The sequence below is a fragment of the Sarcophilus harrisii genome, chromosome 1, assembly GCF_902635505.1.
Source record: "Sarcophilus harrisii chromosome 1, mSarHar1.11, whole genome shotgun sequence".
Classification (NCBI taxonomy): Eukaryota; Metazoa; Chordata; class Mammalia; order Dasyuromorphia; family Dasyuridae; genus Sarcophilus; species Sarcophilus harrisii.
This window is the reverse complement of record NC_045426.1, coordinates 13,383,271-13,410,922: the sequence shown is the minus strand read 5'-3', so window position 1 is coordinate 13,410,922 and position 27,652 is coordinate 13,383,271. Positions and strand designations below refer to the sequence as shown.

At 36.0% G+C, this 27,652-nt stretch overlaps 1 protein-coding gene across 2 annotated transcripts in view; it reads right to left on the bottom strand.

Annotated features, from left to right (window-relative positions):
• The window catches only part of SCN11A (sodium voltage-gated channel alpha subunit 11), a 106,959-nt gene that overhangs the window by 26,377 nt on the left and 52,930 nt on the right, over nucleotides 1-27,652 (bottom strand). For both annotated transcript variants that reach the window (XM_031952451.1, XM_031952458.1), the window contains exons 13-19: nucleotides 26,009-26,138; nucleotides 25,549-25,787; nucleotides 23,214-23,393; nucleotides 20,358-20,717; nucleotides 16,310-16,786; nucleotides 11,327-11,407; nucleotides 7,205-7,319 (exon numbers count right to left, since the gene is read on the bottom strand). In XM_031952451.1, coding sequence (XP_031808311.1) covers nucleotides 7,205-7,319; nucleotides 11,327-11,407; nucleotides 16,310-16,786; nucleotides 20,358-20,717; nucleotides 23,214-23,393; nucleotides 25,549-25,787; nucleotides 26,009-26,138 — 1,582 coding nt within the window. The remainder of the gene's footprint in view (nucleotides 1-7,204; nucleotides 7,320-11,326; nucleotides 11,408-16,309; nucleotides 16,787-20,357; nucleotides 20,718-23,213; nucleotides 23,394-25,548; nucleotides 25,788-26,008; nucleotides 26,139-27,652) is intronic.

Here is a 27,652-nt window from a genome sequence, read left to right as displayed (position 1 = left end):
TTACTTGAGAATTTTTTTCCTTTCTACTTTTTCTCACTATTTTCACCCTAGTTACCCTATCCCTCCTCATTCCTCTGCTTTATTTTTACCCACTATCTTGGTCTTCTATTTCTTAATCTACCTTCTCCTCTATGAGTCCCTCCTTTATCTTCTTCCCCCTCCCCCATCCCTTTACTGTTCTTTCTTTCTGAATTTAAAAGATTTTTATATCCTTCTAGATATGTGTGTGTTATTTCCTCTTTAACTCATTCCCCTTGGGAGTAAGGTTCCAGTATTACTTGCCTTCCTCCAACCGTTTTCTTCTGTATCAATTTTTACTTTTATGCTTCATTTGTATGAGATAATTATTCCTTTTTATCTCTCCCTACACAAGTTTTTTAAGTCACCCTATCATACCTAGTTCAGCCCATGCCTTTTTTTTTTCAAATTACTCAAATAATGATGACAATCATGAGTATGCTTATATTTTCATATATAGAAAACAAACAATTTGACATTATTGAGTCCCTTATAATTGGTCTTTAATGTTCACCTTATATCTCACCTCGACATTATATGCCAAATTTTGCCTTAAATTCTGGGTGTTTTGTCACAAAACAGGAAAGTCTTTGAGTTCATTAAATATCCTTTTTCCATTCAGGAGTATACTTAACTTTGCTGAGTAAGTTAACATTAGTCCTAACCCCAGCTCTTTTCCTCTATGGAATATAGTATTCCAAAACCCATGGTCCTTCACCATAGTAGTTGCTAGGTCTTATGTAACATTATTATAACTCCATAATGCTTAAATTGTTTTTTTTTCTTGTTACTTTCAATATTTTTTCTTTAACCTGGGAGTTTTGAAAGTGGCTATGATATTCCTGTAAGTTTTCCTTCTAGGATCTATTTCAGGTGGTGATTAGTAGATTTTTTCTATTTCTACTTTACCTTCTTATTCTAAATCTTCAGGGAAATTTTCCTTTGCAATTTCTTGTGATATTGTATCAAGATAATTTTTTATCACAATTTTCAGGTAGTCCAATTGTTCTTATGTTATTTCTTCTTGCTCTGTTGTTCAGATTGATTGTTTTTCTGATGTGATGTTTCATTTTCTCTTCTTTTTTTATTCTTTTGATTTTGTTTTATGATTTCTTGGTGTCTTAGAATGTCATTAGGTTCCCCCTGCCCAATTCTACTTTTCAAAGAATTAGTTGCTTCCTTAAGTTTTTGATTCTTGGTTTCAAAAATTGGTTGACTTTGTTTTCATAATTTTCTTGAATTGCTCTTTTCCCTCCTAAATTCTGTTCAGCCTTTCTTATTTGCCTTTTAAAATACTTTTAAAGTTGTTCTAAAAACTCTTTGGGGGCTTAAAAGAAGTGATTTTTTTTAGCATTACTGTCTTCCTTTGAATATGAATTCAGATCTTCTCTATTTCCTTAGTAATAATCTTGGTTGGGTTCTTTCTCCTCTGCTTACTCATTTTTATTTATTTTTATTTTGTTTTGTTTTTAGCAGTTATTAATGTAATCAAATTGTAGTCATCAAATTATAGTCCCAAGGTATGGACAATGATGTCCCAAGCCTCAGGCCCTTCTTACTGTTATTTTCTGAGGTCTTTTTCAGGGCCCAACCTTGAGCTCTCTTCTTCAGTCCTAAGATACAGCAAAGGCCTATAGCCCCACTGTCCTGCATATGATCTTACTCCCTGTAGTCCCTTTGATGATTGCAAATAACAGCTGCCTTCTCTACCTTTGAACTGAAACCAGGGACTCTGCTCTCCTGCAAGTACCCACAGCAGCTGGGTGACCACCTCTCTGCTATTGCATTTACCAGGTGTACCAGATTTTTATTGGGGGGGGGTTCCTCAAACTACGCGGGCCAGATGCAGCAGCTGAGGACGTTTATCCCCCTTACCCAGGGCTAGGAAGTTTTTTTATTTAAAGGCCCACAAAACAAAGGTTTTGTTTTTACTATGGTCCGGCCACCAACAGTCTGAGGGATAGTGAGCTGGCCCCCTATTTAAAAAGTTTGAGGACCCCTGGTCCAATGAAAGTTTATAAGGCTGAGGCTTTCTCTCAACCTAGTTGGCCCTAGGGGTTTTTGTTTGTTGATTCTGCAGAGTTGGCACTTCACTCAGGACAAATCTCCTGCCCCTGGAGATCAGGTTTTTCCTGGAGTATATTCAAATTGTTTTAAGAAAACAACTGTTTTACACCATGTTTATTTCTGCTGCTCTAAGGCAACATTCTGTGCTTTTTGTTGAGAAGATTTAGACAGTTGAAGTTTTTCTAATCTACTTCACCATCTTCCCAGAATCCTCTCTGATCTAAAACATTTCTGAAGGACTTTTCATCATAAGATGAAAAATGCTACAAATCAAAGCATACTCTGTATTGAGTTTTTTTGGCCTGTGGGTTTTTTCCCCCACAACATGGCTAATATAAAAACATGTTTTGCGTGACTGTACATATATAACCTATATGAAACTGCTTGCCTTCTCAAAAACAGGATGGGAGAAAGAAGAGGAATAGAATTTTGAATTCAATTTTGAATTTTTGAATTCAAGATTAAAAAAACAAATGTTAAAAATTGTTTTTACATGTAATTGGGGAGAAATAAAATATTAAATATTTTTTAAGATGACTAGAATAAGAACTCGATAAAATCTTCTGGAAAAACTAGGATTCAAACTGACAAAAATTAGATGAAGGCAACATACATAGCATATCAAGATAAATTCAGGAGGAGAATTCTAGAAAGATGGCAGAGGTCAGAAAATTATAAATTCTCTAGATTTCTCCAAATAGAAAAAAATGCACCACAGAGAGAACACAGACCCAGTAAGAAACAAATAAGACTTGGGCAGAACAGGGGTCCTCCTGAGACAACCTGAATACAGAAACAGCAAGTGGGGAGACTTGGGGCTATCTGGATTCAGAGGTAGTCTTAGCCCAAACCACAGGAACTTTTTACCTTCCAGACAACTTGGAAAATTGGGGGCCTGAGTCTAGGAAGACTGGGAAAACATCTGTGGAATAGGAACCCCAGGCCCAGCTATGCGGCTGAGACATAGCCCTGGTGAAAAGGAACCAGCATACCAGCAGTGCTCTGCAGTGGGGCAGGGATGCTGCTGACTGTGGGCACTTGCAGGAGAGTGAAGCTTTTGGTTTAGGGTTCCAGGTCAGAGAAGAGATTAGAGATACTTACACCAATACTTCTCATTTTAAAATATGGACAGCAAATAAGAAAGAATCCAACTCTAGAAATTTACTATGGGAATAGTGAAGACTGGGGTTCATCTTCAGAGGAGGACATTGAAGTAAAAAAAAATAAAAAAGCCCTTCTACTCCAAAGAGTAAACTTAAATTGATACCTACCCAGAAACGATTTATGGAAGAACTCAACAAAGACTTCAAAAATCAAATGAGAGAGATTGAGGAAAAACTAAAAAAAAATAAGAAGAATCATCCAAGAACAAGATTATGAAAAAAAAAGTTAACAACTAGAAAAAGAAATACAGAGTCTTAAAGAAGAAATCCTTGAAAATTAGAATTGGGCAAAGGGAAGCCAGTGAAGCTCTAAGAGATCAAGAAATAACAAAACAAAATATATAGAATGAAAAAATATAACAGAACATGAAACATCTTATAAGAAAAACTAAAGATCTGGAGAACAGCTCAAGAGAAAAATATAAGAATAATTAGACTAACTGAAAACTTTGGCTAATAAAAGAAATGACACAGAAATAATTCTTTGTTCTGGAATGATAGAACCATGAGGGGAAGTAGAAACAGAAAACATCCAGCAATTACTACCTCAAAAAGATCTTACAAGGAAAACACATAGGAATATTATTGCTAAGTTTTGAAACCCCCTGGTCAAAGAGAAAATTTTACAAGAAACAAACAATTCAAATAAGCTGGAGCTACAATTACAATTACATAGGATTTATCAGTATACACATTAAAAGACCTCAGGTCCTGGAATAATAAATATTGACAATCAAAAATACTAGGCCTTCAACCAAAAATATCATATCCAGCAAAATTATCCATAATATTGAATGAAAATAAAAGTACTTGCAGAGTTTCAGGACATTGTTTCGATCAAACCCAAATCTAATAGAAAACTTAATATATGAGTCAATATCAAAAATTAATTTCAAGAGGCTCGATAAGGACAAATTGTTTATGGTTTTTGTTTTATATGACAATGTATACCATATATTTAAGATTAACATCAGTAATTGAGTGGCTCAAAAGAGAGATTGGAGCAGAACTGAGTATGATCTGATTCTAAAAAACCAAAACTGTTTAGGAAAAGGTAAAAATAGTAATTATGATATATGAATGAGATACAGAGAAAGAATAGACAGAAAGGCATTAGAAGGAGGAGGAGGGCTGGTAGCTCTGAAAACCTACCCATATTGAGAATGGGTTAAATGGGGAACACTACACACACACACACACACACACACACACACACACACACACACATTTTATATATATGCCATGAAGGATATAGCACCCTCCAAAATCTATAAAGAAATAAGGGGAGGGGGGAAGAATAGGATAAGGTAGGGTATAGAAAGGCCAATAGATTTATGGAAGTGGAACAAGTTGTATTGATTAATAGAAATGAAATAAAGAGGGAAGGAAAGGGTAGGAAAGAAGATAAGGGTGGGATCCATGGGTGGGGAGAGGTTAAGTAAAGCAAGGTAAGTTAAAGAGTAAATTAAACTAGAAGAGTCAGCAGGGATAGGAAATAAGAGATATACACAAATGCTACAATTAGGATCAGGAATAGAATTTATTAGAAAAGAAACGGTTAGTAATCATTGACCTCAGACAAAGTCAAACTTCAAGATTCAATCCAGAGGGAAATCTACATCACATATCAGCCACATTAATAGTGTTTCAGATGTGTGTTTACATATGTGTAAATACAGCTATATATGTATTATATATGGGTGTGTGCATGTATGTAGTTATATATATATGAGTGCATTATATATATATATATATATACGTATGGGTGTATGTGTGTGTATTCATGCTTAGTGGTAGACTGCTTCAGGAAGGTGAGGGGGATGAAAGGGAGAAAAAAGAATAAAGTAAAAAGTGCATAGCAGAGAACAAAAGAATAACCAGCAAGGAGCAAAGGAAAGATGATAGTCATGAATATAATCTCTTTTATTAATATATATGCTTTCTTGAAAGGGAAATTTAATGTTAAATATTTTGAATACTTTCTGATGTTCTGCTGGGCACATGACAATATTTTGTTTTTTGTTTTCCTTTTCTGACTTTCTTTTTCTATTTTGTTTTTTTCTTATTTTGTATTTAGTTTTAAATAAATAATTTTTTTCTAAGAAAAAAGTAAATTCAAAAAGGACATAGGACTGAGACATAATGGATGACAACATAAACAAAGACCTTTCAGATCTATAGATAGAGGAATGGTTCCTAACCAAAAAAGAGATAGAGAGGATTATAATATATATAATATGTGATAAAATGGGCAACTTTGATTATGAAAATGAAAATGCTTTTGCATTAATAAAACCAATGCAAATACAATAAGAAGAGAAGCAGATAACTGGGAAGGAAACCTCCGAAACCATTTCTCTGGTAAGGATCTAATTTCTAAGATACATAAGGAATTAATTCAAATTTATAAAGATAAGAGCCATTACCCAATTGATGTTATTTAAGGATAATAAAAGGTAATTTTCAGTGGAAGAAACATAAGATGATAGTCAGATGGAAAAAATGTTTTAAATCATTAAAATGATAGAAAGGAAAAATAAAACAACTCTAAGTATTTAGTCACATCCATCAGACTGACAAAGTTGACAAAAAAGGAAAATGACAAATGTTGAATGGGAGATTCTATGGAAAAAATATTAATATGTTGTCAGTGGGGCTGTGAACTGATCCAGCCAATCTGGAAAATAATTGGAACTATGCCTCAAAAAGTTACTTTGATTCAGCCAAAAAGGGCAAAAAGGCCACGCCAAAAAGAAAAAAAAAACCACATGGGCAAAAATATTCATGGCAGCTCATTTTGTGGTTGCAAACAGCTGATAATTGAGGGGATACTCATCAATGGTGAAAAATAACTAAAGAAATTATGAAATATGAATTTAGAATATATTAAATTATGAAATGGATAGTTTCAGAAAGACCAAGAAAGAAATCTATAAACAGCTACAGAAAGAAATGAACAGAACTAAGAGAACAATTTGTAAAATAACAACTCGATAAAGACAAACAATTTTGAAAGACATAAGAACTTTGATCGATATAATGATGAACCATGATTCCAGAGGACCAATGAAGCATGCTGTCTGAGAAAAGTTGTGGACTCAATGTTAAGAATAAAACATGAAGTTTATGAATTCAAGCAATGTGGGAATTTGGTTTTTTTTAAGGTTCTATGTGTATGTTTCACAGTTTTTCAATGAGGGAAGCAGGAAGTAGAAGAGAAAGAAAATGGTTTTTTGTTCATTGGGGAAAAAAATTAAATAAAGTTTAAAAAGAAAAAATCTATGTGAAAAAGTGATGAAGATCTGAACTAAGATGATAGCTATGTGAGTGGACAAAACAGATCAGATATGGAAGATACTGAGGTTGTGAAGATAGAAACATTAATATTGACAACTGATTAGATGTACTAGGTAAGAGAAGGTGATGAGTTGAGGATAATATCAAAGTGGAAAACCTTGGGAACTGGAAGAAAGTTGGAACCTTCAACAGAAACATGGAAATTTGGAAGAGAGGAAGATTTGGGGGAAAAATACTGTTTGGTTTTGAACATGTTGAGTTTTAGATGTCTCTTAGACATCTAATTCGAAAAGTCTAGTAGGTAAGAGATTATAGCTCAGAGGGGAGACTACAGGAATATATAAAAAACTGGGAGTCCTCTGCATAGAGATGATAATTAAACCCATGGGAGCTGATGAAATTACACAGAGAGAGAAAAATAGACAGAGATAGGAAAATAGAGACAGAATAGAAAAAAATAGAGAATGGAATTGGGAGAGAGGCAGAGACAAAAACAGGGAGAGACAGGGACAGCAACAGAAACAGAAAGAAGCAAAATAGAAAAAAGGGAAGAGGAAAAAAACCTTAAAGAACACCAATCCTTAGGAGACTCACAAACAAACTTCCAGAAGGTTCATTTAAACCCAAACTTAATAAAGCTTAATAAAGTTTGCCCTTACCTTTGGGCCAACATCTCTCAGGTCCTTTTTGAGAAATCATTTCAGGAATGAACAAAATGAGATCCTTCAGATCAATGGTGCTGCAATCAGATAGAAAGCTGGTGACTTCAAAATTCTAGAAAGAAGAAGCACAAAAAAGAGAAGGGGCAACCATTAATTAATGTTCTCACCCCAACTGCAACTAATTAGAAAACCAGTTGGTCCCAGGGGTCAGATATGAGGCAATACAAGTATTCAGGTTCCTGGAAAGCTTTCTGAGGGCCTGGAGGTATCAGGTAAGAATCAAATAGTCTAGTTTTTACCCAGGGCTGAAAACAGGCCTCATTTCCAGGAAAAAATCATCAGTTTCTCTCCTCTGGGAATAAAAGATATGTTTTTTAAAAATATAAGTCTGCCATCTTTTTGCCCTCCCACCACCAGGCACTACATATTCTAAAAGAACATGGTAAGAGAGAGTGTGATGAAGAGAATGGAATGGTAGACTGGAAACCAGGATAACCAGAGTGCAATTTCTATCTCTAACTCTTACTAGCTAAGATACCATGGATGAGCCTCTCTGAGCTCAGCTTCCTCATTTGTAAACAGCATTAAATAATTTCTGTTGAGATAATTGAGACCAGTTCCAATGATCTTGTGATGAAGAGAGTCATCTACACCCAGAGAGAGGACTGTGGGAACTGAGTGTGGGTCACAACATAGCATTCTCACTCTTTTTATTGTTAGCTTGCATTTTATTTTCTTTCTCATGTTTTCCCGATTTGATTTGATTTTTCTTGTGCAGCAAAATAATTTTGTGTGTGTGTATATACATATATATATATATATACATATATATATATATATACACACACAAATATATATATAGGATTACTTGCCATCTAGGGGAGGAGGTGGGAGGAAGGAGGGGAAAATTTGGAACCCAAGATTTTGCAAGGGTCAATGTTGAAAAATTATCCATCCATATGTTTTGAAAATAAAAAACTTTAATAAATAATAATAATAATTTTGTTGGTTGGCAGTTGTTTTTCATGCTCAAGAGAGGTTTATATGACTTTGTAGGATTTTTAGACCTATCAAAAAGAGAGGATCAAAATGATATCACTATGTTGGAGTCAAGTCTGAAGGTGGCTGATCAGACCAACACAAGTTCAGAATCCTCTGCCACAGGTTAGACTCAAATAGTCCATGTGGACAGTGAAGATGTCTCTAAAGTTATACATCTATGTTTCTTTTGAGCTGCTGTAATTCTACTTTGCTCATAGAGCACGGCACTTTCTTTGATGAAGGCACGCCATGCTGGATGGTTCTTTGTCAGGGTCTTAAATAGATTCTAAAGTTCTTCAGAGAGATCTTGAGAGTTTCCTTGTATCATTTCTTTTGATTTCCATGTATGCAACTTGCCTTGTGTGAGTTCTCCCCAAAAAGGGCTTTTAGACAAACATAAGTTGGATTCTAACAACCTGGCCAGTCCATTGAAGCTGTGCTTTCTGCAATAGTTTGAACTTGGCAGTTCAGCTTGGGAAAGAACTTCAGTGTCCAGTACCTTATCTTGCCGGGTAGTCTTCAGAATCTTTCTGACAAATGGAAGTGATTCACTTTCCTGTCACAGTACCAATGTAGTGTCCAGGTTTTACAGATATACAACAAGAAGGTCAGCATGATGGCTCTCAGTTCAGTGAGCAGTTTAATACTTCTCTCCCACCCTTTCCTTCAGAAGCTCCCAAACACAAAGCTTGTTTTGGCAATGTGTAAGTCAACCTCGACATCGATGTGTATATCCCTGGAAAGTGGACTGCCAAGGTAAAGGAATTTATCCACAGCATTCAAACTGTCTCCATTTGCTAGGGTGCTATGGTGGCTGGGGGAGAATTTCTATTTTCTTGGTGTTGTCAGGCTAAAATTAATACATTGCATCTCAGCCTCAGAGATTGCATTGAGTACCAACAGAAAAATCACATACCAATTCTTCCTCTACTTCAGTCTTAGCTTGGAGCCTTTTCACTAAGAATATCTGTAATGTCTGCCTCACGAGATCAGGAAGTCAGTCAGTAAACATTTATTAAGTACCTGCTAAATACTGGGTATACAAAGAGAGGCAAAAGAGAGTCCCTGACCTTGAGGAACTCCCAATTAAATAGGGGAGACTACAGCAAACAGTTATGTTGTTTAGTATAACTGATTCTTAAGGACTCCATGGACCATCCCCATCCTTCCTTCACTGGATCTTTCTATAAGACAACCAAAAGTCAAATGATTTACCACAACCAGAGAATGTCTGAGGTTGGATTTGAACTCGGGTCTTTCTTATTCCAGGTCCAGTGCTTTATTCACTGAGCCACCAGCTTCCTCCAAATAACTGAACAAACAAGCTATATACAGGATAGAAAAAGCCAAAGAAGAAAGGCATTAGAATTAAGAAGCATTGGGAAAGGGTTCCTATGGAAGTAGGATTTTAGCTGGGAGAAAGGAAGCCAGGATAGCCAAGATATGGAGATAGAAAGAGATAGCATTCCAGACATAGAGGACAACCAGTGAAAATGCCCAGAAACTGGAGGTCAAGTGTTTTTTCAATAAATACGAGGTCAATGTCATCGTATGTCAAGTGTCTTGTTCAATAAATACAAGGTTAATGTCACTGGATGTTAATTGTCTTGTTCAATGACTACAAGGTCAATGTCATTGTATGTCAAGTGTCTTGTTCAATGAATACAAGGTCAATGTCACTAGATCATAGAATATATAGTAGATTGTAAGGTTTAAAAGGACTGGAAAGGTAGGAGGGGGTCAAGAAATTTGAATGTCAGAGAATTTTACATTTGATTCCAGAGGTGAGAGGAATATATTAAATGGGATTGACTAAGTGACTAATGGGTTACATGATCAGATCTTCTATTTAGAAAGATTCATTTGGCAACCGAATGGAGGCTGGACTGCTGTGGGGAGATTTTTGAGGGAGGCAAACCAAGTGTCAGGCTATAGCCATAATCCGGACTTTAGCTAAAGAAGTCTGTCAATGAGATGCTAATATCAGAGAAGACATGGCAGAGTATACAAGCCATTTTACGAAGGTAAAATGACAGGACTTGGCAAGAGTGGTTATGAGGAATGAGAGAGAATGGAAACAAAGATGGCACTTAGGTTGTGAGCCTGGAAGTCTAGAAGGATGACAATGCTTGTTTTATCAATATATTAAAAAGTATTTTTAAAAGAAGAAAATTGGGAGTGGGGTATATTTTGCAGGGAAAGATAATCAATTCCATTAAGTATTTATGGGACATCCAGTTTGAGAAGTCCAATAGGCAGCTGGAGACGTGAATCTGGAAGTTGAGAGAGGTGAGATTAGATAAGCAGAACTGGAACTGAATCCATAGGTGCTAATGGGATCATCAAGGGTTTTTTTAAAGACCCAAATGAGATAATGAAGGAAAAAGCATTTTGGCAAATCTTACAATATGAACTAAATATCCTTTATTATTGTCATATACTGTGCAAGGGGAAACTTCACCTTTTTGTCTCAAATAAAGGGCCCAGAACACTATAAACTATACAAGCTTTGATGCTATGCTCCCTTTCCCCCCATTCTCCTCATCTTAAGTAAGACTTTAGAGGGAGAAGTTCCATTCCCATAAACTCATAAACTATTAGGACTTCAAGGGACCTTACAGATGAGTAAATCTATCCCCTCATTTGACAGATAAAGAAACTGAAGCCTTGAGAAAGTGACTGACTTACCAAAAGTCACACAACTAAACTAGTAAACAGCAGGATTTGAACACAGATGTTCAAAATCCAAACCCAATACTCTTTTCATTATGTCATGCTATCCTTAAATAGCGGAGCTACCTGTAAGGAAGTACTGCTCCAGCCTCTCAAGAACACAGAAAGCAGCTACACTGGTGGCCTAAGCAAAGAAAGCCCAGCCACCAAAGTCTACCTACTTTAGTCATAAAAGAAAGTCACATTTGGATTTTTGGAAAGGCCTTCCTCTTCCTGTTGGCCCTGTTGACCTGTATTATCCCCAAAATGTTCCCATTGTGGCTTCTTAGCAGATATCTGGGGAAAGTTAGTATGCGGGAGCTGTCCACAGACTTTATCTTTGGTTTGCTCATCTGATAGAGTTACCTCTTTCTTTTCAGTGCCATCTTCAGAAAACACATCGACTTCTCTGCTCATGGCTCCCGGGCTCATACACTGCTTTTCCACCTGCCATAAAAATCCCCAAACAAGTTGTTTTTATTTTCTGGACATCTTATTTGTCATGAAACAAATTAAGAACACGATGTGGAACAGAAGAGAGAAGAACAGATGAAGGAGAATGAGAACTCATGTTAAAATCAGAAAACTTAGGGTTAAATCCAGGATCTGTCATTGTGATTATTGTATTACTGTGATCTGTTAATGTCTCTGTGTATGTGCACACATATGTATTGTAAGTGTTTGTGCATGTGTGCACATGTGTCTGTGTACATATTCATGTGTCTCTATATATACCATGTACATGTGTGTTGCATGTGTGTATGGGGGTATGTGAATTTGATGAAGTGATTTTCCCTTCATTAGTGTCAGTTTCCTCATTTATAAAATGGGAGGCTTAGACTGGACTATCTCTAAAATCTCCCTTTCAGATCTAAATCTATGATCAGTGTGATCCTGTTAAATAGGTTCGTTCTGTTCAGAATTGGATTGTCTAACTTCAATAGTTTTCTGCCTGTAATCTAAATCAATAACAGAAAAAAATTAACTAAAAAACTGGACTTCTGGGTTATATGGTCAACAAGAGGGAAGACTGGGCATTGTCTCTGTTCCTCATAACATTTTGAACCACTCCATAGTAGAAATTATGTACCTAAGATAAAGCAACTCTAGCTGTCTCCATGGGCAAGGACACCCAGAATCCAAAAAACCAGTGGTTAAGAAACAAGTGAACTTCTGTCTATCCTGAACTCATTCAGCATTCCTCCCCATGGCCCATTGCACCATGGGCAACAAGACTGTGTAAAGGATCTGACACATGAGCTTGTAATAAAAGCAAACCTGTTCACCCTTCCCTCTTTCTAGTTCCATGGAGATCCTGGCCTCAGATATCTAAGCTGCCTTTAATTACCTTGGATATCAATGCCCTGCTCACCATTTTTCCTGTCTCTGCCTCCCTTTCCCCTCTATAGTTGCCTCCAGACCACATCTCCAAAGACCATAGTCCCCTCCCTCAGGAAAGTAATTTACCAAGCTTTAAAACTCTGATCAGAGGTCTGAGCTGCCTTTATTGGTGAATGAATATAAACTCTTGAAACCCTGTCTTTTCTAGACTGCCCATCCCTAGTTCCTTCAAGGTCTTTCTCTCACCTGGATGCCTTCTTCTGGACGCTCTCTAGCTTATTAGAGTCCTTACACCCAGAATTGCATACATATTTAAAACCAACATCTGATGGGACAGAGTACACTGAGACCATTCTCTTTCTAGCTTTGGGAATCAAGCTTTTCTAAATTTGGGTCAAACTCACATTGGCTTTTGTGGTTAATACACCACCCTGCTAATTCATATTTAGCTTTTTGATCTTTTTTCATATCTTATATTTGTGAAGTTGAGTTTTTGAACCTACATGTAGAAATTTACATTTATCCATGCTAAATTTTATCTCATTAGATTCAGCCTTTCTGATTCAGGTTCAGTTCTGCTAAGACCTCTCATGTTCTTGACTTTGTCATCTTGTGTGTTGGTATTCCTTCTAGCTTTATGTCATGTGCAAATTTGACTAGCATGTTTTCTGTGCTTTTATTCAAATCACTGATTTCTAAAAAATACTATTAAAAAGACTAGAGACAAGTGCAAATAATCTTGGCTTCCTGCCAAGCTGATATTGAACCATTAGTGTCCACTCTTTGCCTATAGAAATCCATACAGTTCTGAATTGGTTTACTATGTTATAGTAGACATTTGATTGTCAGAAAAACAAGCATTGTGTGTTACATTGTACTCAATATAAGCCAGAGCAGAATTTTTCTTGTTGACTATCCTGGTTGAAATTTTCAGTCTTGTTTTTGTTTGATTACTTATGAGTATTTATAACTCATCCCTGAACTCCTTTGTTAAATCCTTTATAATCAGTTCTCACTTTTTAATAACTTGAATTCCCTCTACTTTCTTTCCCTGGTCTCAAAACTCTATAGTAGAAACACTTTCCTCTAAATCACTAATAATAGAAGCTTAAATTTAAAACACTGAGATTTATTGATACTTTCTATTTTGATATCATAATCATTTTAGCCTTTTCCCACCTCTCCAGATTCAATCCTCCTTTGGGGAAGATGGGAATAATTAAGCAAAAATATTCATTATTATTATTGCATCTAAAAATGTGCATAATAATCTATCCATTCTCCACTCCTCACCATACCTCTCCCACCATATCCTGGAAGTTGGCAAAGATGACAACAAAATGGTAGCACTCAGTGTTAAAGAGGCGGTGGGAAGGCAGATACCTTAATGTCCTTTTAATGGTGCTAGATCATTCTGGACATCAGTTTGGAATTATGCAAGAAAAGTGACTAAGCTAGTCATATACTTGTTACCCAATGATCCCACCATTTCATATTCCAAAACAAGGAACAAAGGTCCAATAGTTACCAGAATGTTTATAGCAACCATCTTTTTTTTGGTTGTTGAGGCAATTGGGGTTAAGTGACTTGCCCAAGGTCACGTAGCTAGGAAGTGTTAAGTGTTTGAGACCAGATTCGAATTCAGATCCTTCTAACTTCAGGACTGGTGCACTATCCATTACACCACCTAGCTGCCCCTACAGCAACCGGTAGCAAAAAACTGAAAATAAGATAGGTATTCATTAACAGGGGGGAAAGGCTGAAAGGGATATGATTTAAGAATATAATAGAATATTATTATTTACTGAGAAACTATTAATATGAGAAATCTGGAATGATTTATATTAACTAACAGCAAAATAATCAAAATTTAAATATATATATATATATATATACACAAAGACTAAGGCAATGTGAATGCAAATATCACTAAGAGGAAATCAAGCCCTGAATAACTGCAAACCAATGAAGATTTTAGAGAACAGGAAATGAGATACAACTGCCCTCTCGTGTGGAGGAAGGGAAGGGTGTGACGAGGAGTGGAAAATGAGTGCTAAAATAGATTATTGTGAACATTTTCAGATGCAATTATAATGGGAGATGTTTTTGTTTAATTATTCCCATCTTCCACAAAGGAAGATTCAATTTGGAGGATTGGGAAAAGGCTAAAATGATTATAATGTGAAGATAAAAGGGATCAATTAAAAAAAATTCTTCAGAAATAAAGATGATGTCCTACTAGGAGGAATTAGTAGCAGCATAATACCAAAAAAAAAAAACAACCCACCACTAACAGTAACCCTAATCCTAACCAGAAGTGTGCATTTTTTTATAGAAAAGAATCCAATGCAAAAGGGATTCTTTGGAAGTTAAATCAGACCATCACTCCCAGATTAGCTCATCTCGATGCCCTATCACAGAAATGATACACGTGTGTGCTGTGCACACATGAATGTTAGGTCAACAAGAAATTTTAACTAAAACCTCTGAGAATGTAATTGGAACCTGGATCTATGAGTTGTTTCAGGACAAATCAGGACCTACTATAGGATTTAATGCCCTGCCATATAAAGAGTGAGATTTGTCTACCATCACCTCTGGATGTTTTATCTAAGTAGGGAAATCTCTAATAAGTTTTTAGAAATCTGATCTCCACATTTGTTGAAGCTCTAGCATAGTTTCTTTCACACAATGGATATTTATTTAATGAAAATACTTTTAATATTTTGAACAAGAAACTTCTAGGGCCAAATATTTTGTAGTATTTTCTTTTGGACTATTTGTCAATGACTATGGTCACAACCATCCAGGAAAGGGGAGGGGAGAAGGAAGTAGAAATGGAGGGGAAAAGGGAGGGAATGAGGGAGGGAGAGAAGAAAAGGAGGGAAATAGGGAGAGACCTTATCATTTGTCACATGTCCCCAAATCCCTTTTCAGATTCCCTAATCTTGTATATTTGTTAGCATTACCAAAATTTCAGATTTTACAGGTATCTTAAATATTGATAACTGGGTCATGAGTTCCTTGAAAGAAAAGGATCATGTAACATATTCTTTTCCTTCCCATAAGATCTAGCACAGAGCTGGACACATGATTAAGAACTGACTCTTTTACTTAAGATATCAGATCACTTAAGAAATGACCAACAGGATGATTTCAGAAAGGCCTGGAGAGACTTACACGAACTGATGCTGAGTGAAATGAGCAGGACCAAGAGATCATTATATACTTCAACAACAATACTATATGATGACCAGTTCTGATGGACCAGGCCATCCTCAGCAACGAGATCAACCAAATCATTTCCAATGGAGCAGTAATGAACTGAACCAGCTATGCCCAGAGAAAGAACTCTGGGAGATGACTAAAAACCATTACATTGAATTCCCAATCCCTATATTTATGCCCACCTGCATTTTTGATTTCCTTCACAAACTAATTGTACAATATTTCAGAGTCTGATTCTTTTTGTACAGCAAAATAACAGTTTTGTCATGTATACTTATTGTGTATCTAATTTATATTTTAATATATTTAACATCTACTGGTCATCCTGCCATCTGGGGAGGGGGTGGGGGAGTAAGAGGTGAAAAATTGGAACAAGAGGTTTGGCATTTGTTAATGCTGTAAAGTTACCCATGCATATAACCTGTAAATAAAAGGCTATTAAATAAAAATAAATAAATAAATAAATAAATCCAAAAAAAAAAAAAAAAGATATCAGATCACTGGGATGACCAACTACAATTCCAAAGTGCTGGTGATAAACTATGCTGTCTAATTCATGACAGGGAGATGATGGATTCAAGATGTCGAATTATATTCGTGGGCATGAATAATGCAAATTTTGTTATGTGAATTTTGTTCTTTTTTTTCCTTTTAAATTGGCAGAGTGAGAGGGAAAGAAAAATGCTTATTAACTGAAGATGAAAATTAGAGTAAATTGTTCAAAGCAACAAAAAAAGACAATTTTTTTAGGGTCACTACACCAAATTCAAGCTTTCCTACCTGTTTGAAAAACTCTGTTTCCCCGATATCCTGGAACTCATCTTCAACTAGAGAGTGAATATCATCATCATCATCTTCTTCTTCTTCAGCAAGTGGGGCTTTATTAAATGACAGGTGCCTGGTATTTGAATTCTGGTATATAAAGTCCAGGCCTGTGTATTCAAGAGAACTCTTCTTGTCCTTAGGGCAAAGTTGTTCATGGTTTGCTTGCTCTCGTTTTATTCCTGACTCCAGTGGAATAGCATCTTCATTCTGAACCTTCTGTTTTTTGGACACATCCTTTGGCTTTCTAAACATTTGCTTCCTGAAAGGACTGCTACAAAAATGCCAAATGGCGTGTTTCACAAAATGAAAAGCCCGATGGAACCGATCAAAAGCAAGCTGCAGCTTGGTCTTCCTCACCTCTCCACATCCATTCCCTTCTCTTTCCTCACTGCTGAAGGAGTTGAGCAGCAGGGCAATGAAAAGATTGAGTACCTGAGGAATAAGGACAGAAAAAGTCTACTGGTTGGGGCTCCATATGAGTTGAGGAACAACAGCAAAGGGCTTTCCAGGGCTATCTTCCCCAAGGGTCACAAAAGTAGCAAACAGATGGCCTTTTATCCCTTTCTGTGCCCTTTTTTCTTTTCTCTAAAAAAAATCCCCATTTATACTATATGAGGAAAATAAGCAGGATCAAAACAAAAATTGGCAAATTATGTCAATTGGTCTAAAGCCATATCAAAGATGTGAGAAAACAGAGGCCTAGAGAGATCATTTACACAGTAAATGATAGAGGGGAATCTTGAAGCCAGTCCTGTAGCTCTTGATACAAAGTACTTGCTTCTGTTCCATGAAATAATATTTCTGGTGTCACATCCAAAGAAAATTGTCATCAATTTCATTCCTGGCCAAGATATTGGTCTGCCATTCTGTAGTCACTGTATTTACTGTCCTCTACTGTTTATTAAACAGTAATATAATAACCCTTTCATCACCCATTCTCTAGTGCCTTGGTCTGGACAAATTGACTGGAAAATTCTATCAAATTTTAAATATTACCAATACTATTATGCAAATTTTTCTCAACTCCTTTTTTTGAGCTCTTTTGGGGAAAACATCATTCTAATACTCAATGCATAAAAAATAAAACAAAGAGAAGAGAAAGAAAATTATAAAACTAAAATTTATAAAAGGAGAATTATAGAACAGCATCATTATTGAACAGTAATTCTAATTATAGAAATGCTAGCGAGAACAGTAAAAGTTGAGAAATAAGTTAAAGGCATAAAGATTAGCAAACTATTCTCCAAAGAGATCAAAAAGGAAGGTCCCTGTGAACAAAAATATTCATAGCTGATCTTTTTGTGATGGCAAAGAATTGGGCTCTAAGATGTTGTTTATAAGGGAATACCTGTTCAAATTATGGCATGATCATGTGATTTAATATAATAAATAATATAATATAATAATAATAAATATAATTTAATATAATATAAATGATGAAATTGACAGCTCAACCAGTATAGTGTCTATGAAATGACACAGAATGAAGTAGTCACTGGATCAAAAAAAATTAGAAAAAGAAAAAAACTTTGAAATATTGAGAAATTAGACCACTGCAATGGGAGATCATAATCCCAGGGGACCAAAGATGAATCACACTACTCACCTACTTATAGAGAAGTGATAAATTCAAGGTACAAAATAAGAAATAGATTTTTGAACATAACCAATGTAAGAATCATTTCACTTGACTATGAATATCTGTTCAGAGTTTTCTTTTTTCAGTAGAGGAAAAAGGAGATGAGAATAGAAAATGCTCATAAATTAAAAAAAAGTAATGAAAATTAATGTATGAAAATGTAGACAGAGAGGAGACAAAACGATTCCATTTACTGATTATATGACTGTTTCCCAGGAAACTTATAGAATCAACAAAGAAACTGGGACAATAGTTTCAACAAAGTAGCAGCATACAAAATAAGCCCATAAAACCCTACCTTTCTACATAGCAGTCATGAAATGCAGGTGGAAATAATAAAAAAAGGAATTTTTTTATTCAAAATAATCACAAAATGCTTTAAAATCTTATGAAATCAATCTGTCAAACTGAATTCATCATCAATACAGACCCATTAAAAATGCTGCTTAAATAAAGAATTTAAATTACCTAGAGAGATATTTAATGCTTATGGCTAGACTGTGCTAATAAATAAAAATAATATTGCCTAAATTAATTTATAGATTCAATGTTATACCAATTTATCTAACTAACAAGGGAAGATTTTATCCTTGTTCAGTCATTTTCAGTTATTTCCAACTCTTTCTGACCCCATTTGGGGTTTTCTTTGCAAGGATACTAGAGCAGTTTACTATTTCCTTCTCCAGCTCATTCTACAAATGAGAAAACTGAAGCAAATAAATACGGTGAAGTGACTTGTCCAAGGTCACCCGAGTTAAATTTCAACTCAGAAGGATGAGTTTTCCTGACTCCAGGTTTCCTGACTCCACTGAGCTATATACTTGCCTGTATATTTTATATTACTAGACAAAATAATAATACAATTCATTTGGAGTTACAAAAGATCTAGAAAAGCTCAAGGGAAATAATTTTCAAAGAGAGAAAATTTGTCTCAGAGCTCAAATTATACTATAAAGCAATAACCACCTAAACTTAACTGCTATTGGTTAAAACACAGCTAGATCAATCAATGAGACAGCGTGAATAAAGATGAATTAGAAAACATCAAACTCATAAAACAAACATAAGAACACATGTCTTAAGTAAGAACTCTATCTCTTTAGAATTGCTGAGGAAACTATCCTACAGTTTGCCAGAAATTAGATAACGATATATCATGATAACCTTAAACTGGATCAATGACCTGAATATAAAGGATATATAATAAATCAAAAACAAAAGAAGGCATTTGGGTACTTTATGCAGCTATCTCTAGTTACTTCTTTTTTTGTTTTGGTTTAATTTTTTTGATGGTCAGTTCTTAATCTTAACAAGTGATAGAGATGATCTCAAAAGATATAGAAGGTCATTTCAATTACATGAAATTCAAAATCTTATACAAAGCAAAGTTTTTAAAATCAAATTAACCAGTGGTTTGGGGTTTTTTAATTTTGTTTTGTTTTTGTTTGTTGTGTTTTTTTTAACATTTTCATCTTATGAATCTTACCTATATTAATCTTATCTTAGATTACAAGATGTAAGAATTTAGAGAAAAATTTTGATATGCTGTCTCATTATTGTCATTCTTTTTAATGATATGGTTCATGTTTCAATGATTTGGTCTTTGATTCACTTATTCTTTAGAATCAGATTATTTAGTTTCCAATTAACTTTAATCTATTTTTCTACTGTCCTTTTTAATGTAATTTTTATTGTATTATGATATTTAAAAGACCGCATTTAATATTTCTGCCTTTTTATATTTGATTTTGAGGTTTTATGGCCTCTTTCGTGGTCTATTTTTGTGTGGGTCCCATTTGCTGCTGAGAAAAAGGTATATAGCTTTCTGTTCCCATTCAGTTTTCTCCAAAGGTCTATCATGTCTTTAAAAAATGCTTTATTTTTAAAAGATAATGATTTTTGAAAACAAACAAATTCTAAACCAACAATTTTTATACAATTCACTCTACTGAGGGAAACAACTTTGATAAGCAGCAACATGATACAATATCAGTGATACCTAGTTCTGGATAACCATTCCCACATCTATTAGTTGTGCAGACACAGTCAATTCCTTTAGCTTCCCAAAGCCTCAGTTTCCTCATCTGTACTACTTGCCCTGTGGGTATCCATAAAGATAAAAGATGTTTTGCAAACTATAATGTCCCAATACATTTCATTTATCACTTTTCCAATAGTAAAACATGACTGAAAAACAAATTCATTAGTAAAATTAATCCAATTTGTAGTGTTTGGATTCCATTGGGAAGTCAACATTGGTTGAAATTAATCCCAACTTCTATAAACTTGATACTCCCAAAGACCATGAGTATGAGTTACCCAGGGCTCCCTTGATAGCAAGCAGAAAAACCGGAGCAAACTTACCACCAAGTTTCCTATCACCAAAATCAGCAAGTAGACGAGAATGCACAGCACCTGAGGGAAGTCACACATACACTCCCACATGTTTTCGATCCATTCGCCACACAGAATGCGGAACACAACCAGAAAAGAGTGGAAGAAGTCTCTCATGTGCCAGCGCTGTGGCTCGGGCCGCGTGAAGTTAAGACATGAAAGAGTTTTATTTTCAGGATTCCCAAAAAGCTGCATGCCAACAACTGAGAAGATGAAGACGATGATGGTCAAGACCAGAGTGAGGTTACCCAGGGCGCCGACTGAGTGGCCAATAATCTTAATAAGAGTATTCAGTGTTGGCCAGGATTTGGCTAACTTGAAAACTCTCAGCTGAAAATGGAATAGGAAAGCAAAAAAAAGACAAATAAAGAACAATAAATTATGTTTTGTATCATCATAGCTGTAATTCATTGAGATACATGGCATAAAATGTGTCTAGATCCATATCCCTCCAAATTGCTAACCAATTTTGCTGGCCACATTTGGTAAGTAGATGACAGGCAGCATGGTGTGGTGGGAGCTCTGGGGGGGACTTTGTGTCAGGAAGACCTGAGTTTGAATCCCCCCCCTCCATCACTAACTAGCTGTGCGCCCTGGGCAAATTATTTAATTTCTCTGAGTCCCAGATTCCTCGTGTTTAAAATATGTAATATATGGAAACTATGTAAAAATAAGGGTAATAATAACCCTGCCTCCCAGGGCTGATAAAGGGTTAAAGGACATAATGGATGCAGAGATAAGAAGTGAGTCAATAAGCAGGTGTTTCCTAAGTATTAAACACAGTATTAAGAGCTAAGTAAGGATACAAAGATGGTTCAAAACTTTGAGCTCACTTCCTAGAGGAGGAAATAATACCGAAATATACCTAAAATACCTAAATATAATACATAAAATACTTAAATAATACCTAAAAACTGGAAATATATGAAATATATACAGAATAGATGAGGCATTCCCAAAGAGCAAATCAGGGGTATCCTCAGGAAGCGAGATCACAGAGTTAGGTCTTGAAAATAAATCAAGGAAACTCAGAGGGAGAAATAAAGGAGCAGAGAATGTCAAATTATGGGGACAGTTGGGGCAAAGACATGGAAGTGAGAAATGAAACACTCTTTCAAGGCTAGGCAAGTAGGCCATTGTTGCTGAATTATGGAGTAAGTAGAAGGGATCTATAATATGGGGAAATAGGTTCCTTTTTTTTATTTTGTTGCTAAGGTAATTGGGGTTAAGTGACCTGCCCAGGGCCACCTAGCCAGGAAGTGTTAAGTGTCTGAGACTAGATTTAAACTCAGGTCCTCCTGACTTCAGGGCTGGTGCTCTATCCATTGCACCACCTAGATGCTCCTTGTTTATTTTTTTTTAAAGTGAATAAGAAAATATTAGTAGCCTAAGTGCCCCACTTTACCATTTATAAAGAATATTTATGGAAATAAATCAACTCATGCATAAAGGACACAGAATCATAGACCTAGAATGAAAAGGTATTCAGGACCATCTAGTGTAGCTGCATCATTTTACAGATGAAGAAATGGAGGCCCAGAGAGATGAATAATAATCGTTAATGTTTGTGCTCCAAGTGCTTGAAGATTTACAGAGCTCCTTACAAATGTTTTCTCTTTGATCCTCACAACAACACTATGAAATAAGTGCTATTATTATAGATGAGGAAACTGACGCAAACAGGTTAAATACTGCACCCACGGTTGGTAAATATTTGAGTTGAAATGTTGCTCCAAATGCGCCACTTTTCCCACTCTGCAACCTAGCTTCAGCTTGACAAAGTAAGTGGCTTGCCAATGGCGTACCATGGCATGAAGTGGCAAAGGCAGGATTCAAACCTGGGTCCTCTGACTCCAGAGCCGGTGGTTGTTCCACTGGACCATAACCAGGGCATGGAAGAACAGAAAGGTGATGGTGCAGAGCAGACCACATCTTTATAATCATACAAATCATCGACCCTGAAAGGTAAGTGGAAGAGCCCTTCCCCTATTTCCTGATGAAACTGGGCTGATTGTTATACCAAATCCCAGAGGGACTGTAGGGCCCATCCCTCTCAGTGGAGAAATAAGATTTTGCCATAGACTAGACTGTGGGGAGAGCAAGAGAGGAAAACTTGAATAAACTCTACAATTTTGAGCCTATGTGATTGAGAAAATAATGGTTTCCTGGGCAATAATAAGGAAGTTTAGAAAAGGGGATGATTTGAGGGGGAGAGGTAATGAGTTCTATTTTGGATGCATTGAGTCAGGAGTATCTACTAGACATCCAGTTTGAAATGTCCAATGGGGGGCAGCTAGGTGATGCAGTGGATAGAGCACCAGCCCTGAAATCAGGAGGACCTGAGTTCAAATCGGACCTCAGACACTTAACACTTCCTGGCTGTGTGACCCTGGGCAAGTCACTTAACCCCAATTGCCTCAGCCAAAAAAATTAGAAAAATTTAAAAAATTTTTTTAAATGAAATGTCCAGTAGGTCTTTGGTGATGAGGAACTGGATCTAAAGCATAGTAGGCGGGGTGCTGAATGTGGGGATCAGGAATATCTGGGATCAAATCCTTCCAAAGTGTAATGCTTTGTAATGGGTGGGAGAGGCCATTTGAGGAGATGGGAGACTGATTCCAATATTTCCCAGAGATAATTCTGAGTAGGAACAAAAAACCAGAGAGATTACTATTTGGAGAGAATCCCTCAAGATTGAACCTCTCCTTCTATCCAAGGAGGGGGGTCTAATGACTCCATTGATACGTGGGTCACACTGATTTAGAAATCGTTTTCATTTGAGACAACAGATTGATATTAATACAACGAAAGCAAATGGCCCCTTACCAGTCTTAAAGAACGTAATATTGACATATTTGATTTAACAACAAGTGAAATGATTATTTCCACAAGACTCAGAACTGCGATGATAGTGTCAAAAATGTTCCAGGGTCGAAGAAAATAATAATATGGATCCAGGGCAATGATTTTGAAGAACATTTCTGCTACAAAAATTCCAGTAAATACCTACAGAGAGAAGAAGAGAAGGTGTGAGTGAGGGTAGCTTCTATTTTGAGGGTGATAGAATGAGCTGGAGAAATTGGAATCATCAACAACTCAACAAAACTGATGCTAAAGTCGATGTGATTCTCTGTCTTTGGACGTCAAGAGAAGTTCCCCCTCTCTCCTAGCTCCATGTCATCTATAAATCTGACAAATTCTGTGCTGTCACTAGAATCAAATCCTACTCTAGATACTTACTAGCTGTGTGACTTAAACCAGTCATTTAACATCTCTGTGACTCAGTGTCTCCATGAGAATAATAGCATCCACATCACAGAGTTATTATGAAGATCAAATGAGATAGAAATGGTTGCTATTTGCATTTGTTCTTGTTTTATTTTTCTGGTTATACATGTGTACTAACTTTTGAAATACACATTTCTTTATGAATCATGTTGGGAGAGAAAAATCAGAACAAAAAGGAAAAACCACAAGAGAGAAAGAAAAGAAAAAAGTAACTATAGCATGTGCTGATTTGCATTCTGTCTCCATAATTCTCTTTCTGGATGCAGATGGTGTTTTCCATCCAAAGTTTATTGGGATTGCTTTGAATCACTGAAGCACTAAGAAAAACCAAGTCTTTCATAGTTGATCATCACATGATCTTGCTAATATATTCCTGGTTCTACTTGTTTCCCTCTGCACCAGTTCATGTAAATCTTTCCAGACCTTTCTAAAATCAGCCTCTTCATCATTTTCTACCACAATTTGTTCAGCCATTCCCCAACTGCTGGGCATCCAATCCTTTTCCAATTCTTTGTTACCACAAAAAGAGCTGTTATATTTTGGCACATGTGGGTCCCTTTCCCTCCTTAATGATCTCTTTGGGATACAGGCCCAGTAGAGACACTGCTGGATCAAAGGGGGTGCACAGTTTGATAGTCTTTTGGACACAGCAATTTGCTCTCCAGAATGGTTGGATCCATTCACAGTTCCACCAACAATGTATCAGTGTCAGTTTTCCCACATCCCCTCCAACATTTATCATTATCTTTTCCCGTCATCTTAGCCAATCTGAGAGGTGTGAGGCGATGCCTCAAAGTTGTTTTAATTTGTATTTCTCTGATCAATAATGATTTAGAGAAAACTGTTCGTATCCTATGAGTTTAATGTTTTAATTACTATTGGTATTAACATTATTATCTTTATTACTATCAATGGAAAGAATGATAAAATCATGGGACATCACTTAACACCTCCTAGCTGTGTGACCCTGGGCAAGTCACTTAACCCCATTTGCCTTAGCAAAAAAAAAAAAAGGAAAAAAGAAATTAAAAAAAATTTTTTAATTAAATTATGGGACATGAGACTATTAAAGTATATTAGGCAAATAAAACTCAGCCTATTCTTCTTATCAGTTTTAGCTCAGTGTAAATGAACAGAGCTCATCTTGGGGCACCCTTTATGACTTCTTAGCCTTCCAATATTAAATCTCCTTTTGCTGCAACATTCACAGTATCTTTCACTATTTTTTCTGGGGCCCTAACATTTGACTCTTCCCAGTGATGGCAAAACCTGGCTGTAGTTGTCTCTTTTTTGTGGTTTACCTATAAAAGGGACACCATCCTAGGTTCCAGATGATACCTCCCAGGATTTTAATGCAATGAAGACTAATGGGATGACCAGAGGACCCCACATTTGATTTCACCTCTGCCATGTAGGTGAAGAAAATCAAAATTACACTGTATTGTTTAATTTAGTTGATCCTACTCCTCATTTTGTCAAATCCCTTTTCTCAATTTGTAGTCTCCCTGGCTTTGTTGGTGCATTTTATTAAAAGTTTGGTGCATCATTGTTAATAATAGCATATTATAGTATATATAGTATAATAATATATAGTATATAATAATAAATAATAATAATTTAATAAAAATAATAAATTGATGATAATAATTGTTAAAATAACATTATTGTTAACTTGTCTGGAAAGAAAACATGCCTCAGTTTCCCTCAGTTTGGTTCTACTTGCCATATAGCCTTGAATACATTTCTGATCCTCAGTTTCCTCACTGATAAAGTGAAGCTCACAAACCTTGCATTGTTTGTGTCACCAAAGTACTCTGTAAACTTCAGAGTGCCAGATAAATAGAAGCCACCAAAAGACGCCATCCACACTCACATAGTTTCCTGCATTGAGCATTCTCTCAAAGTCGTTATTCTCTTCATAGTGCTCCATTGCCATGAATACAGTGTTGACAATGATGCAGATTGTGATGGCCAGGTCAGCGAAGGGATCCATGATGACAAGTTCCACGATCTTTTTAATGCGAAGCCACAGGGGACAACACTCCCAAATGCAATACTTGGAGAAAAAGTTATTCTGGCAGGGAAGGCATTTCTGCTGTGACTTTTCATACTCTAAAAAAGGAGGAAGGAAATATATATATATATAATTTAAATAACTGACAACAGAACCACACAGAAGAGCAAGCTGGGGCACTTTTGGAACATGGCTCCATACTTTGAGGCTATCTAAGAAAGGGGAGGAGGAGAGGGAGCTGGGACAAGTCAAGACCATGTAGGGTCCCCACCATGGCTTGCTATGGAGGGGAACGGAAGCACATGGAAAGACCCCTCACCCTGCATAGTGATGGTGACGATGCTGACGGCACTCAGGGCTCGTTGTCTCTGAAAGGTGTCGTTGTGGCCGTCCCAATAATCCATAGACAGGTTCTGTGACAGGCGCTTGGTTTGGTTCAATAACTGCTGCTGCAGGGAAATGTCACAAAGCTATGAGTTTGCTGAGAACAGAGCTCACATCCAATCAAAATCGCACAGCTGAGCTACGAGGGGCTCCTAAGAGACTCGACAAGTCCCATACTCAACCACGCTGTCAGGCAAATGGGCCTCTGTGACAGCTTTGCCTTCGAACATTTAATGCGTTAGACACATTGGTGCACAATTAGAGGGAGAAGAAGAGGGAATGGTGAAGAAAGGAGAGGAGAGATATAAGACCTCCAGATGTCTAAGCCCAATATTCTATCTATCTAACAATCTATTTATCTATTTACATGCATATATATATACATATAAAAAATAGACACACACATATATTTTAAAATAATATATATTTGTACATATTTGTACATATACATGGACATCTATATGATGTGTATATGTATCTATATATGTGTATATATGTGTCTGTATATTTGTATGTGAAGATATGTAGATATAGATATGGTATCTAGATAGCTCAGTGGTTAGAGTACTAGAGACTAGGAAGATCTAAGTTCAAATCCAGCCTCAGATAATTACTAACTGTGTGACATTGGGCATTTCCTTAATTTCCTTAATTTACTGGAGAAGGAAATAGTAAACCATGCCAGTATCTTTGCCAGGAAACCCCATGGACAGTCTGGTACATGGAATCACAAAGAGTTGGGCATGATAGAATGACTAAATGACTATATATATAAATATATATACATATATATGTATATATATATATGCATGCGTATATATAAGTATATGTATATATGCATTCATCTCTCTCTAATAGCTTAAAGTGTTTGGGACATTTTCTATGTTCTCCAGAGCATTCAGCTTTACTGATGACTGATCCCCTTGAAGATCCAAATGATTCCAGTTTTACTATCCTTATAATCTGTCCAGGAGGAAGTTATCCTTTTGTGATTCACTTATACAAGGATATAATATATAATATTATACATATAATATAATACAATATATAATATAAATATTAATATTTATGTAACATTTTAAATGCTGGCAACACACTTGATATTCTTTCTCTCATTTGATTCTAATTATAACCTGGTAAGTAAAGTTATGGTGATTCCCATTTTACGGCTGAGAGAACTGAAGGTGAAAAAGATCATAACCTGCCCACTTGACCGGACACTAAGGAAAGATTATTTTGCAATGGTTTTCAAGTGATACCTTGAGAATTTGAGAAATTTAGAGAGAATTGAAACAATGATTTAATAGCAAGAAAAAACTACTCCTTCCAAAAAGATGAAGGTACAGTCCGGAATGAAGACTGAGCCTCTCTCAGTTCTCTCAGATTATCATTGAGAGGCAAATAACTGAGGTGTATGTGCACATATTTATCTCTACATGTGTGTAGATAGTCATGGGGGGCGGGAGGTATAAGATAACTAGTTCAGTTATAGACAAGTTGAGTTTGAGAATGCCATTTGGATACAGAATGTCCCAAAGATAACCCCAACTTATGTATATGTATATGTACAGATATGTAT